General features: G+C 37.8%; 1 protein-coding gene across 1 annotated transcript in view; it reads right to left on the bottom strand.

Annotated features, from left to right (window-relative positions):
- Positions 1–16112, bottom strand: part of NBN (nibrin) — a 40822-nt gene that overhangs the window by 21708 nt on the left and 3002 nt on the right. The window contains exons 2-7 of the mRNA XM_007441279.4: positions 15148–15281; positions 13728–13876; positions 10414–10573; positions 6928–7031; positions 2652–2769; positions 417–607 (exon numbers count right to left, since the gene is read on the bottom strand). Coding sequence (XP_007441341.2) covers positions 417–607; positions 2652–2769; positions 6928–7031; positions 10414–10573; positions 13728–13876; positions 15148–15281 — 856 coding nt within the window. The remainder of the gene's footprint in view (positions 1–416; positions 608–2651; positions 2770–6927; positions 7032–10413; positions 10574–13727; positions 13877–15147; positions 15282–16112) is intronic.

Genomic DNA, 16112 nt, shown 5'->3' with positions numbered 1-16112 from the left:
GCTTATAATGTATCCAAAACCTTGATAGTAAATGAAAAAATATTTTCAGAAGATTTTGGAGGCGACAGGTACCTTAGAATGTCACATGGCAATACAAATGTCATCATCATTAAGGAGTATCTGGAAAGTTTATTTTTAAAAAATTCCTAAAAGTTTCTTCTGTCAAAATATACTTCACTCTACAACCGATAGTGGGTTACCTAGTAAAATAATTTCAGACATCCTACTAAATACAGCAAAAGCTATTCTAGAACATCTTCAGGACAAATTGTATGATGCAATGAAAAACAGCTTAATCAAATTCAAACACGGTATTTTCCTGCACAAGATAACAAACTATATTTATAATTTTACACCATATTACAAAATGTTGATGACTCAGCCATCCTGTTTTAATCATAAACAATAAGCCACACCTCTTCAAGGCAGCTGTGATGTTATCAATCCATTTGTTGTCCAAGGCAGAAACTGATGGTTGAGAGTTTGTAGATCCTACTTCAATGACACAAGTGTTAGATGCTATCAAAGCAGCAGCATCTTCTGTTTTGTCAGTCAACAGCTTTGCCTCTCCTCCTCCAAGCTTAATTGCTGAACTCAATTTTGCATGCTAGAATTAAGTCAATGAAATTTAAAGAACAAAGCTGATATTAATGTGAACTTTTTTTATAATAAATATACTGGTCATTTCAAAAATTAAATATTAGAGCAAAGATGGAAGGATCCACAAAAAAGATGGAAGGGTCCACAAATACCTATAGTTGAAGAATGGATTATTAAATTAATGGATTTGGCTCAAGTGGCGAAGTTAACAGAGTTAATAAGAGATAATACTGTTTCTAAATTTGTCCCCTCATGGCAGCCTTTCTTGGATTACGTGCTTGTGTGGGAAAAAAATGAGGCTTTGATTGTGGGTTTTGATGATTAGATGGTTTGTGTTGATAGAAATACAGTAATGTGAATTTAGATTAATTAGTGGTAAGAGATTAATTTTCTTTCAATTTGTATTTGTATCTGTATTGGAGATAGTTGGAAGTCACTTTCTGTTTCATCTATCTATCTATTCTCACTACTTTTTTGTCTCTTTTCTTTCATTCTAGCCTCTTTCTTTGCTGTACTCTCTGTTTTGTATTTTAATTGTACTTTCTATATAATATAATAAAGTTTTTATTAAAAAAATTAAATATTAGAGCAACAAATGTGAGGCCTCTTCAAGCTGCAATAAACAAATGTTAAATACAGAAAATATAACAAATACGTTTATTAATGGTTTTAAAGTGTTTCCCAGATTCATTATTTTGTTCTGTCTACAAAGATAACTTTTTAAAACGGTTATCTAGACAGCAAATAAGTAGGGAGATGATGCGCGCTAATAGTTAGCACTGAATTGTACACAGAATAATAATATGAGTAGGAAACATAAGAGAGAAAGTATATATGCACGGTGCCACTTTATATCTCCTTACAGTCATAAGCATGAGAACAACCTGAGTCTGTTTCCTTTCAGGCAGTTTGCTAGTAGACAATTTTAAAAACTGCATGTTCATTTGCCTTTGGTTAATGAGTGAAACCTACCAGGTAACTTTAAATAAACCAAAACAAATATTTGATTGAAAAGTCAAGGGCAGAGTTCTAAGAAGTTCAAAAATCTTCCCTCTGAGATCACAAATGGTACATATATGCAATTATCTACTAAGGAATCAGATTTGTTATACACCTTTAGAAAAACCACAAACCAAACATGGATTCCTATCAAATTTTAATACTGTATGCTTTGGCCAAGGATACTAGGCTTTGTTAATTTTTGAGCACATACATGAGATCTATTGAAATAATTCCTGGTCCATCCACACAACCACCTCTAAGCTAGTTCCAGTTCCTCAACACCCACACAAAACGTCAAGCAAGGGGCATCTACGTGAATGAGTGGACACCTCAGATGTTCTGTCTATTTGAAGGGTCCCTGGGTGCAATCACTTGCTTACCCATGTGCACCCTACCACAGTCATTCAATCCACACTAAGGTTCAGTCCCACTCATCACTCACATAGAGCCCCTAGATACAGCAGGCCACACTTATTTAACTAGAGGTCTAACTTTATTAATTTTTTTCCCAATGGGTAAGAACACTAAAGTATATGAGGGTACCCCAAACAGATCCACAAAAATGGCAGGGGGCAATATTTTTGCTCCTTCCTCTGCCCATGGCGGGGGGGAATTGTTTTTAATTAAATCAGTACATTAATTAATTAAATTTAATTAATTAAATTTAATAAATTTAATTAAATCAGTACATTAACCTTATTGAAAATCTAATACATATTGTACTCCTTTTTTTCTCAAATAACAAATTCAATTGGAGGGCCACAGTATACTGTACAAACTTATCTGAAAATATGATGAATCTATACTATAAACAGACCTTCTGACATAAAAAATACCTTCAATTCTTTGTTTGTCAGGCTTTGAATTAAACTTAAGACTCTCTCAACTTGTCTCCTTGGCACTCTTATGTTGCAATTGCCTTTCACTGACATGCTTTTCAGCTTTTCACTCTAGCCTATAGCCTGGGATTCCTGGTGGCCTTCCATCCAGATAGTAATTCACGCCAACCCCGCTGAGCTAGACAGGGCTTTGAACTGTGAACCAGTTACCTGCTTTGCTGTTAGAAACATAAAAGTTTTGCCTCTGAAGATAGTTCTTCTTCTATGGCACTTGGTCAGATCTACTTTTTCATTCTCAATACTTGGTTCATCAACTCGTGGGAAAAAACTGCAAATAGAGGCAACTGTTATAAAAACATAACTTACATTATAAAAAACAAAGACTTTATTTAAAAACGTAGTATTTATTTATTTATGCATGCATGCATGCATGCAATTTCTATAGCCGCCCATCTCAATCCAAGTGGCTCTGGGCAGTGAACAATTTCAACAATTAAAACCATTACAAATTATACATAAAGGCAGTGAAGAATTATCATAAAAATTACATAAAAATCAACAGTGCAACCAGCTAATGGGGCCCTTAGTACTTTCGGGACCCCAGGCTCGGGCACATAGCCAGGTTTCTGAAGGCTTACAAAAAGCTAGCAGGGTTGGGGCCATCCTGAGCTCCAAAGGAAGAATGTCCCAAAGGGCAGGGGCTGCTGCTGGGAAGGCCCGCCTTCTGGCCCCCGCCAGCTGACATTCCTTGGCTGACGGGATCCGCAGCATCCCCAATCTACTAGACCGAATTGGACAGGAAGAAACTACTGGGAGGAGAAGGTCCCTTAGGTAACCCGGTCCCAAACTATACAGGGCTTTAAAGGTGTCAACCAGCACCTTGAATTGCACCCGGAAGCACACTGGTAACCAATGCAGCTCCTGTAGCAGTGGTGCTACGTGGCACATATCCGACATCATTTACTACCTGTGCAGCCGCATTTTGCACTAACTGCAGCTTCTGAATGCTCTTCAGTTTTTCCACAATCCTCAACCTTTAAATTAATATGTTTTAATATAAAAGAAAATCTCTTTACCATCTCAGAGGGATGTGTTATATCCCAGGTTGAGATATTACTTGGCAAAGCCCTTTCTGGGACATCCAAGCAGGCCTTGGATGAACACAAAGATTGTTACTCCCCTTGTAATATGGTTAAAGTATTACCAAGTATCTGGAGATCCAAAAGTATTTATTTATTAGATTCATATCCCACCTTTCCTTCAGGAGCTCAGGGCTCCCTCCTCCTATTTTTCTCCACAGTTAAAACACTCTGAGATAGGTTGGACTGGGAGACAGTGATTGTCCCAAAGTCATCCAGGAAGCTTCTGTAGCTAAGGGTGGACTAGAACCTGGGTCTCCCCACTCACAGTCCAACATCTTCATCATTATACTAGTAGGGTTTCTGTATGATATATCCACAGTGTACCATTTATCAGAGGAAAAGTTGATAGGTCCAAAAAAGAACTGTGATACTGAAATTCAGTGTTCAGTAATGATATCTTCTCTAGAGATAATATTCATTTCAGTTTTAATTATTTAATTTAAAAATGTTCAGATATGATATCTTCTCTAGAGATAATATTCATTTCAGTTTTAATTATGTATCAAATCTCACCAAACTGTAACTTTTAAAATCATCAGCATTTTTCTGCTGATAAATAAATCTAAGATGTTGCTTAATATATATCTGAAATTGGATACACACACACAATTTTATTTATACACACACACACACACACACACAGACATTCATATCGTACAGGACTTTATTCACTGCACCAAGAGTTTGCTAAAACAATCTTGGTTAGTATACATATTCCCAAGAAGCCCTACAGTGGATTGAAGATATTACCATAGAGATCTCTACAGCAACTTGGTGAAATTAAGCCAATTATGTTTTTATAATACCTGAAAACACCTGGTGACCTCCCAAGAGCACACATAGCCCTGTATCATAAATGTAATATACACTGCAAATTAAAATTTATATTAAGTTGAGTTGCATTCAGCATGAAAGAAGAAATAAGTGCAGCTAGCAAAGCAAAAATACATTTTAGAGATGTTTTAAGGAAGGTGTGAACATGATTTGGTCATCCTTTGAGATTCTACTCATTTTTAAAAATAAACTCAATTTTATTTAATGTTGGGGTCTCATGAAGTCCGTCAGATTTTTTGGTCTTTATGGGATCTTGACACCTGTATGTTTCCTCTCTAGTTTATGTGATGGCCAGAAAAATGTTTAAGTTATGTAATGGTCCTCATAAAGAAAAAAGTGAGGAACAGTTGTTATAGGTAACCACCATTTTAATGAACGGTCTGTAAAGTTTCTTGCACAGAAATGACTGTGGTTATCATTCTGACAAGTAAAAAAATTAAAGATGTCTTCTAGTTGACCTAGACTCCTGATGATTACATGAATATTCACCTGGCACCAGTACAAAAATGTTTTGCCACTGCATTTTTCCAGGACATTCTTCAATTACCCAATCTAGCCTAGAGCCTCATATTACCTGCTTATCTTTCATACCAGTCTAACCAGGGTTAATCCTATTTAGCTTCTAAGTCGAGACAAGATCAGCCAGGTGCTGTCATCCTCTGAGACTGCCTGATAAGTAGAAACATTCAAAGTCAAAACGCTCTAACTCTCAAATTCTACAATCCCATCTCCAGCCATTCCAACCTCACTGGAAGTATTCTCTCATCAGAATGGACTATTCTATTTAACTGACCCAACTTTGAAACACACTGCTTCAATTGTAAAACATAGGTTGTAACAGTCCATTACATGTAGAATGGTCTCTTTCAGAGCACTTCCAAACAAGTTGCAGCAGGAAGGCAGAATATTTAGACCTCAAAATACTATACACCCCTCTTTCAACAACCTTCATTGGGAAACAGGTTGGTGGTACAAACTAATTCTCTTTTTACTTCTCACAGCCTTCAAGAACATCAATCAAGTAGCTTTGTGGGACAGGAGAATAGTTTTGCAGGTTCTGTTCCTTTCTCAGTAGACAATTATAGTACATGATATAAAAATGAATCTTTTCTGTTTCCATGAAATACTGGGAGTACTGATTGGGAATTATAGAAAGAGCTGTTATTAATAAATGGATGATACTCAACTTTTTTCTACTAAAACTGGGTAAAATGGCTGAGTAACATCCTGAAGTCATTAACAGGGTAAAAGTGAATACAATCCAGGCAATTCAGAGTTAATTTTACTGTGGCCCCAGGAGAAATGTTTGCACCTTACATGCTAAGAATTTTGTGATGCTTACAGATACACTAGATTTATTATAATTATGTGTCCATAGCTCTGGATATTGCTTTCAATAATGTCACATTTTCAATTAAGAGAGGACATTCATCAAGGGATATTCCTAGCTTCTAAACTGAGAGCAATCTCTTTTAATTGATGTGATCTGCTTTGGAGAGATTTTTAAAAAATATGTTTATTTAAAGTCAGATGAAACTCTGCAGGACACATCTGTGCCAGAGAACAATCCTCAACCTACAAAACTATTTTCTGGAACAAAAACTAAAGACAGGAGTAAAATCACCCTATCCTCCTGCCATCCACCTCAAATTTAAGGGACAGTCCAGAAAAAGATAATTATCAATGGTATTAAAACCTACTTAAGGTTCAAGACAAATAAGTTGCCATCCTACTTGCTTGTCTCCCAATTTAACTCATTCATCAAGATAATCCAGGTCAAAATTGGGCCTACAACAGGACTCAAATGTTTCTTTGCTATGGCAAAATCCAGAAACAAAAATCTGTGAGCGGCTCATCTTTCATCAGTGTCAGGATTATCTTTTTCATTAATCCTGGATATGTAGAACTTTCACTATCTGAGATTTGTCAAATCCAGGAGCTTCATTGATTTAAGATCGCAGCTAGGCTTTTTGGATTTTTAATCCTTAAAAGACACTATGATATTTGTGGAGTTGGATCCCATTATTATTAATGTTCTTATTGTTTTAATTACTATTCTTATATTTTATCGTTCCCTGCTTTGATAAACACTGAGCTGCAGGAAGAACCGATGCCATTCAGTAGCACAAGGCCAGAAATAACCAATATAAGAATTTAAGCTGTTTTCTTATGAAATAATAATGGAAGTAGCATTTCATGTAAAATGAATTTCTAATACAATTAAACAAATAAAAAACATACACCGTCAAAAAACATACTGAACATGGAACAAATTAAAAGGTATTTTAACTTGATATACAAAATTTTACTGCTCAATCAATATATAGCACATGATTAATATATCTTGGATACATTATAATTATTAAAGCTTAAATATAATTATTTAAGCAAGGCATACTTCAGGAGTTTTTGAAGTCTAATGTAATCTCAGCAAATGTTACATGGTAGATCATTATAACATGAAACATTAAAACTTTTTAAAACTGAGGATGTATCTTAGAACTTATTACCTTTCAGGCAGTGGTAACTGTTGCTTTGCTTGAATGGCTTTGATTAATTCATCAAAATACTCTGGCTTCATAATTGGTCGGCCACAAATCAGTGCACATATTGTCTACAAATCAAGCAGGAAATTTTTAACAATAATTCATAGTACTACAAAACATGTAGTCTCTCTGATTTTAATTCAGGTTCCTCAGCCTAGTATAAATCTTGCTGTTTCTAAACTCATTCATTGTTTGATGATATTCTAAATTCAGATTCCCTTACAAAAGGAACAGGAGTCCTATAACCAAATTCTACAATCATTGCAGAACAATTTGCACTGTTTTATTATTACTTCCTCCAGTCAGTACAGTGGGGCAAAAAAGTATTTAGTCAGCCACCAACTGCAAGTTCTCCCACTTAAAAAGATGAGAGAGGCCTGTAATTTTCATCATAGGTATACCTCAACTATGAGAGACAAAATGGGGAAAAAAATCCAGAAAATCACATTGTCTGATTTTTAAAGAATTTATTTGCAAATCATGGTGGAAAATAAGTATTTGGTCACCTACAAACAAGCAAGATGTCTGGCTCTCACAGACCTGTAATTACTTCTTTAAGAGGCTCCTCTGTCCTCCACTCGTTACTTGTAGTAATGGCACCTGTTTGACCTTGTTATCAGTATAAAAGACACCTGTCCACAACCTCAAACAGTCACGCTCCAAACTCCACTATGGCCAAGACCAAAGAGCTGTTGAAGGACACCATAAACAAAATTGTAGACCTGTACCAGGCTGGGAAGACTGAATCTGCAATAGGCAAGCAGCTTGGTGTGAAGAAATCAACTGTGGGAGCAAGAATTAGAAAATGGAAGACATACAAGGCCACTGATAATCTCCCTCGATCTGGGGCTCCATGCAAGATCTCACCCCGTGGGGTCAAAATGATCACAAGAATGGTGAGCAAAAATCCCAGAACCACATGGGGGGACCTAGTGAATGACCTGCAGAGAGCTGGGACCAAAGTAACAAAGGCTACCATCAGTAACACACTATGCCGCCAGGGACTCAAATCCTACAGTGCCAGACGTGTCCCTCTGCTTAAGCCAGTACATGTCCGGGCCCGTCTGAAGTTTGCTAGAGAGCATTTGGATGATCCAGAAGAGGATTGGGAGAATGTCATATGGTCAGATGAAACCAAAGTAGAACGTTTTGGTCTAAACTCAACTCGTTGTGTTTGGAGGAGAGAGAATGCTGAGTTGCATCCAAAGAATACCATATCTACTGTGAAGCATGGGGTGGAAACATCATGCTTTGGGGCTGTTTTTCTGCAAAGGGACTAGGACAACTGATCCGTGTAAAGGAAAGAATGAATGGGGCCATGTATCGTGAGATTTTGAGTGAACACCTCCTTCCATCAGCAAGGGCATTGAAGATGAAACGTGGCTGGGTCTTTCAGCATGATAATGATCCCAAACACACCGCCCGGGCAATGAAGGAGTGGCTTCGTAAGAAGCATTTCAAGGTCCTGGAGTGGCCTAGCCAGCCTCCAGATCTCAACCCCATGGAAAACCTTTGGAGGGAGTTGAAAGTCTGTGTTGCCCAGCGACAGCCCCAAAACATCACTGCTCTAGAGTAGATCTGCATGGAGGAATGGGCCAAAATACCAGCAACAGTGTGTGAAAACCTTGTGAAGACTTACAGAAAATGTTTGACCTCTGTCACTGCCAACAAAGGATATATAACAAAGTATTGAGATGAACTTTTGATATTGACCAAATACTTATTTTCCACCATGATTTGCAAATAAATTCTTTAAAAATCAGACAATGTGATTTTCTGGATTTTTTCCCCCATTTTGTCTCTCATAGTTGAGGTATACCTATGATGAAAATTACAGGCCTCTTTCATCTTTTTAAGTGGGAGAACTTGCACAATTGGTGGCTGACTAAATACTTTTTTGCCCCACTGTATCTTAATTTTAAAATATAGCAGCAAATTCTGCTACAAAAGGACTCCCACCAATACAGACAGTCCCAGGTTAGAGACCACAATTGGGAATGGCAACTCAGTCATTAAGTGAAGGTTGCTAGGTGAAACCATGACTGTGCTTATGATCTTATTTCAGCTTTCCTTTGCTTTACAGACCTGCAAAGGTCATAAATGTGAGGATTGGTCACAAAATTACTTTTTCATTACCATCATAACTGCAAACAGTCACTAAATGAGGCAGTCGCTAAATAAGTACTACTTGCATTTTCAGTTATCACTGTTATCACTGTGGGTTTTCTGGAAAATGTTGAATTGGAAAATTTTCCCAAAAAAGTTTTGGAACATGTTTTTATGCAAACAAGTATGATTCAAATTAGCATACAGGTAGTCCTGGGCTACATCCCTAATTGGGACCAGAATTTCCATTGCTAAGCAAAGCAGTCGTTAAGCAAAACATGTGATTGCACCGCTTAGCAACAGCAGTCTCGATTGCAGCCATTAAGCCGGGACTGCATGGTTGTTAGGCAAGCACCTCACACTTCTCCTGCCCTGCATGAACTCCCCCCACCTATCTCCCCTCATCTCTGCCCTTTTAGCCACCCTGCACTCTGTTACCTATCCCTGCTGCCTCCCGTCGCAGCCACCCCACTGCTGACCTTCATCGGCTCTATCCCACACCTCTGATCTGAGAAAATCTGATCTTCTCTGTGATTTCTCCATTGGAAATGGTTTATATTAAGTTAGTTAATTGTATCCTTAATGTTCAAATGTTTATATATCCTAACATCCAGATATATCCAGTTCATCCAGAGAAATCATTTATTAAACAAAGAAGAGTGGCAGCTACTCTTTTTATTGAATGCCAAAAGTATTACTTTCCCTTCCCCTTCCTTACTGGATTACTAGGCATCTAAGCCTGCACTCCTATGCAGAGATGAACATATGGACCTACAGTGGTACCTCGGGTTACGAACGCCTCTGTTAATGAACTTTTCGGGTTACGACCAGCTCCGGCCACAAAAATTTATCTCAGTTTGCGAACTACGCCTCGGGTTACGAACCGGATCCGCGGCCATTTTCCCTGCTGCCATGCGGTCGCGGCTTCCTGTGGGCGAGATCGCGGTAGCAAGGAGATGTTCGGTGAGGCTTGTGGTGTGTTTTGTGGTGTTATGGAAGGTTTTTGGTGTGTTTGTCAGCATGGCTCCAAAGAAAGTAATTTCCTTCGGGTTGCGACCAATTCGGATTGCGACCAGAGTCATGGAACGGATTAAGTTCGTAACCCGAGGTTCCACTGTACTTCTTAGAAAACATTGTGCACAGAAAACATTCTTCTATCCAGCCTTCCGGTGCCTACTGCTGTCTCCATTTTCAAATCAAGAATTAAAAGTAGGCCAACAGGAAAAGAATAAGAAACTTTTCCTACATGTAGGACTTTTCCTAGTACAAGTAGGACTACATAACATTTTTTGTGAAACTGTTTTAAAAATTTATTTCATGCTTGAGTATCAGAAATATACTCACCTTCACAGTAACTTTGACCAAAACCATAACAAGATGGGTACAGTCTTCTCTCCACTCATTTACTACATGGCCACCCAGCTGAAGAATGTTTTTATTCAAAACACTTTTCTGCGAAACATCTAAGCATGAAGAACACACTACCAGTGGTTCATACTCTACTCTGCAAAGTACAATAAAACAGAATATGAATATAAATAGTGCCAAACTGGGAAAATGAAGATGTATGGCAGGTGGGGTGATTGGTGAGTGCTTCAGTTGCATGTGGTTAGGCTGTGTTGCATTCGGCACATATATCAGGAGACTAAATCAAAGGTTTCCCCCCAAAAAGAGGGGATTGGATGAAGTGGCATTACATTGGGCCCCAGTGAGATAGTAGCAAGCATACAGTGTACGAAGAGACAAATGCTAGAATCTTGGAGAGGACAATTTCAGGTTATGGAAGATAATAAGTGGAGGAGCTAATATTCTAGGCAGGGACACATCAAGGTCCAGGAAAGAAACTTGATGCTGGATCCATAAACAGAGAGGCAGTGAAAAATTAGATTTCAGAGGGCATAACGAGATCAGAATAACAGGGGATTTATTTGGCAACATACTATTCAAGAGTCATAAGGAAGTCAAGGAAAGACTGGAGAGAAGTCTTTCTCTTATGTCATATATCAATAGTAAGGGTAGACAGATTTTAAAAATGGACCAGAATTTGGGTCAAAGGGATAGAAAGAGTATGGTTTCTGTGATTTTGGAAAGGGAGAAGCGATATGACTTGACTATAGGATGAATGAAGGAGATAGGCAAGGGAGGAAACCAAAGCCAAAGTCACATGATTGATATTATCAATGGATACATAAAGCATACAGACAAAGCTGGGCTTGGGAAAGAGGAAAGATGAAAAATTCATCTTTCTAGATAGATATTTCAAATCTTAGCAAACCTAGCAATGCAAAAACATAGCAGCTTTTTTTTCCTCTCTCTCCCCCCAAGAGTGTAGTTCGGCTCAAAATGCCTTCACTGAGATTTAATCTCTCTTAAAAGGAGATTAAATTATTTCCAATTATTCCCCCTGCTCAATAGCTAGGCCCTGTAATTCTTCCAGTCAGGTTTTCAGGACAGAAATGAGAGCAAACACTGTTTTCCTATTCATCCAACTAAAAAGCTGAAAGGCCTCCCCAAAACTGAACTAAATCCTTCATCTCAGGAAGTTTCTCTTGGAACCTAATCAAGAATTCCTGTAATGATATCCATAGACTATCTCTTCAGAATATACAATTATGTTATCCACAAATGAACTATTAATATTAGGCTATTTGCCTAATACAATTTTTGGAAAACAACGTAGAAAAACTCTCCATGTTCTGTTTTGTTCATCACATCCTGAAATAAGATCTTTACAAATCTTACAATAAAGCTCTGTCATAAACAAAAAATGTAAGTATCAACTAACCAACATTTCACAGTTCAATCCTAAATATATTTAATAAGAAACAAGTCGCTCTGAGTTTATTTTGTTAATTATCTTTTAGTTTGCTTGTATTGCCATTCATTCTTAAAAAGGCTCGGAGCAGCTAACAGCGTCAATATAAAACAACACTCCAAACATACAAAATCAAAAAAGACAAAAACCTGAAAAATACAAAACCTGCCCATGAACCTCACTTTTAATTACAGCAAGCTTTCATCCTGTGCCAGGCAAAATAGATAGGTCTTCAACATTTTCCTGAAGCCCAAGAGAAATGAAGTGGACCAGTCTTTACTGGGAGGAGATTCCAAAGAGTGGGGGCGGTTACTGAGAACACCCACTTTTAAGACCCCATGTGGTGACAGTCTGGTAGAGGCAGCGCCTGAAGGGAATTGATCCTATTTGAGCTGGTTGGATGAGAAGATGAATACAGGAGAAAACAGTCCCTCAGATAACCAGATCCAGAGCCACGTAGGGCCTTAAGGTGACAACCAGTAGCTTAAATAGCACTGTGAAGCTAACTGGCAACCAATGCAGCTCCCAAAGCTGTGGGATCACTCAAGAATATCAAGACTCATCCATCACAGCCTGGGATGCTGCATTCTATGCAGCTGTAGCTTCTGAATGCTCTTCAAGCACAGCTCGCTGTCTGTCTGTATGTCTGTCCGTCCGTCCGTCCGTCCGTCCGTCCGTCCATCCATCCATCCATCCATCCATCCAATCAATTTATATAGCCACCCATCGCACCACAGGCAACTCTGGGCAGCGTACAACAAATGTACATCATGTCACAATAATCAAAGAGGAACTGACTAGGTATAAGCGACTGTGAATATGGCCTCCCATTCCAGGAATGGTGCAATTGGCAAACAATATATAGCTTCAAAAGCCATCCTAGTCACAGCTACAACCTGCTTTTCAAGCAGGAACTATGATTCTAGGTGAATTCCCAAATTGTGGACCACCTCTGTGCAAGTGAGTAGATCCCACTGGGTCAGCACTTTCACCACAACCTGTTGGGGTCTGAGATGAGATGTATAACTCAATATCTAACTTTGTGCTGGTGGATGACCTCCCCTAGTAGCTTCATGTAGATGTTAAAAAGAAGTGGATAAAGAAGAGAAGCAGTCACAAAGTAGATGTTTCAGGGCAGATTTCTCTTCCCCCACTGCCACCAACTGAAACCACTTCTTCAGGAAGGAGGAGAACCAATGCAAGACAGTGCCACCCACTCTACTCCCTTGGAGACACTCCAGGAGGATACTAGAGTCAATGGTACTGAAATCTGCTGAGAGATCAAGAAGGACCAAGAGGGTTGCACTCCCCCAGTCCTGGTCTCTCCATAGATCGTTCTCAAGAGTGACCAATACAATCTCTGTGCTGTATCCCAGCTTGAACCCTGATTGCCAAGGGTCCAAATAATCTACTTACTCTAAGGCTCTCTGCATTTGGAAGGCCACTACTTTCTCCATAACCCTTCCTAAACAAGGAAAACTGAAGACAAGTGTAAACTTGTCCAAAATAGCCGAATCCAGTGATGGCTTCTTGAATTTACTGAGACTTATTTCACAGTAAGGCTCTTAACACTTATTTGGCAATATGTCCTGCTGAATCAATAGATATGCTTCTAAATTAATCTATGTAGGGTTACAACTTTATGTCTAATTTAAAAGAACTGCAATACTGAATGTTTGCTTTTCCCAACTAATTTCTGTCCTCTATAAGTTTCACAATCATGAATAACATTTTGTCTTATATTTTTAATTTATCCATAACCATAATCTATGACTTCTGAAATACATAGCAAACTCATAAATTTCCTCTTAATCGTTTCAAAATTAGCACAAATCTATCATACCTGTACTCGCTTTTAAAGACTCCAAAGGTGATTCTGTCACCAGATTTTAATGTCATGGTATTACCATTGGGTAGCTTTTCTCCATTAACAAAGGTACCATATTTTGAAGTGTCTTTCAAAGTTAATTCAGGAAATGATGTGGATTGACTCTGAAAATTACAATAAAACTCATAGCATTTAGGGTTTCAAGGCTAGTAAGCCTATTCATTAAACTGGCTATACCCCTCCTTTTTTTAAAAAACCATATCATCAAACTACCAAACTACTCTACATACATGTTACCATTTCTCTGCCTTCAAATACTATTTTTGTTACATGATTTTAAGGATTCACCCTTTTTTTGGAATATCTCAATTGTTTTAATAGTTCCTGAGAATGACACAGTACACTGTTATTCTACATAAACCAGCAAATCATCCAGGTGAATAACAGTTTAGTTTTACTCTACTTATAATGAACATTTTTTCTTGCAAAGATTTAGATGCTTTCATAGGAACACTTTTTTCCTTTAACATTTTATACAGCACTATACTTTACACCAAAAATATGTCAAGCATAATTTATCTTATCTGCTTATTTGCTTAACAGTCTATCTTGGTAGCCACATTAGTCATCTGATATATACATTCTTAAGGAATTAATGAATGAAATATGAGCACAGTCAACTAGAAAGTTGGTTTGGATGAACCTCTAAATACCAGTTTAATGGCTTAGCTCCTTTAGTTCCCTATGGAGCTGCTAAAAAAGGTGCAATCCACTCCTGTCTTCAACTAATAAATTACAGTTTGTTCTGTTGTTTAAACTGAGAACTGTGCTTGGGTTTAGTTATGATATTTTCAAACAAGCCAGGATCCTAAACAGTGGCTTGGAATCGGTTTGTTTGGACCAACCAGTTCAGAGGTAATGAGAGACTATAGTTAATTAAAAAGTGAAATATTTCTAATCATAAAGCCAAAGTGAAAGTTTATGTTTTGTGTCCAGGTATAGTTTTATATGCAACCTTTGCTGAGCAATGCCGTTTTATTGAAGAGGTAAAATAAATCATAGGCATTTGTAACAAGCTATCATAACATTGTTACCTAAATGACACAAATTACATAATTTCAGTCAGTGGCATCAGATCCAAATTACATAATTTGTATATTTTTGACAATGACATCATGATGCATTTGATGTTACTTGCACCAAGTCAACAAATGTTCAATAAACTGTTTAAAATGTGCTCTTATACAGTGGTTTAAAAAGTGCTCTTATACAACTGTTTAAAAAGTGCTCTTATTCATTAAACTGGCTATACCCCTCCTTTTTTTTTAAAACCATATCATCAAACTACCAAACTACTCTACATACATGTTACCACGAAAGATGAGGTTGGCAGAAGATTTATTCCTAATACATTCATGCTGAATGTGATACTTACAAGATTCACCTGGGGATGATTAACTGAAAGAACGGCATGACTTCGGCTGATTGACTGATCATTTTGAATTAAAATTCCACAATTCTTTCGTCCAACAACATACTGGATGCCAACTAGAAGCTGATACAGCTGTCCTGAAATTAAAGAAAATGTTAGCTTTAAAGAAAAATACTATCATCACTGTAAGAATATGCAGTGGGAAAACTGCTGAAAGGCTGAAACTAAATAAATAAGCGAGTCAAAATTTAGTGGGTCATGAATAAGCATGTATTTATGAACTACAGTTCAATATCTCATGTAAAACAGTTGCAATGAAGTATGATCATCAGTTATTGAAATTATTGTATGTAATTGTTTAATATATATATAATGTTGCTTGTTTTCTAGCTTTCTCGTTTTATTTATTTATTTAAAAAGAGAGAGATATAGTTGTCCATATTGTAATAACAACCCTGGGTGGAATACAAAACAGTAAAAAAAAACCACAAATAAAATAAATAAAAACTCTATAGAACTCTATAAAAACTCATGGCATTCTGGGGCAGCACTCTCCCATACATCTGTACACCATTATGCTAGTTTTCCTCTTTTTTCCTTCTTTTTCTTTTGCTATTGTTTTATTTTTCTTCTGTTTTATTAACAACAAAAAATGTTAATAACAAATACAGTGGTACCTCGGGATACGAACTTAATGCATTCCGTGACTCTGGGCGTATCCCGAGTTGGTCGTAATCCGACGCAAATTTCCCCATAGGGTTCAATGTAAATCCGGTTAATCCGTTCTGCCCTCCGAATTTGGTCGTACCCCGAAGCAAATTTTCCCATAAGGTTCAATGTAATTACCGTTAATCCGTTCTGGCATCCGCGGACCACGCGTCAGGGGCGGGAGAATGGCCGGGCGCCGCGCGGCACGGTGGGAGAGCGGCCAGGGCGGGAGAACGGCCGGGCGCGGCGCGGTGGGGCAG

This window comes from Python bivittatus, unplaced genomic scaffold, assembly GCF_059951505.1.
Source record: "Python bivittatus isolate LINGU-HERP-01145 unplaced genomic scaffold, Pbiv_v1 ctg000590_np1212, whole genome shotgun sequence".
Classification (NCBI taxonomy): Eukaryota; Metazoa; Chordata; class Lepidosauria; order Squamata; family Pythonidae; genus Python; species Python bivittatus.
The sequence above is the reverse complement of the archived record's forward strand: the minus strand, read 5'-3'. Positions and strand labels throughout refer to the sequence as shown.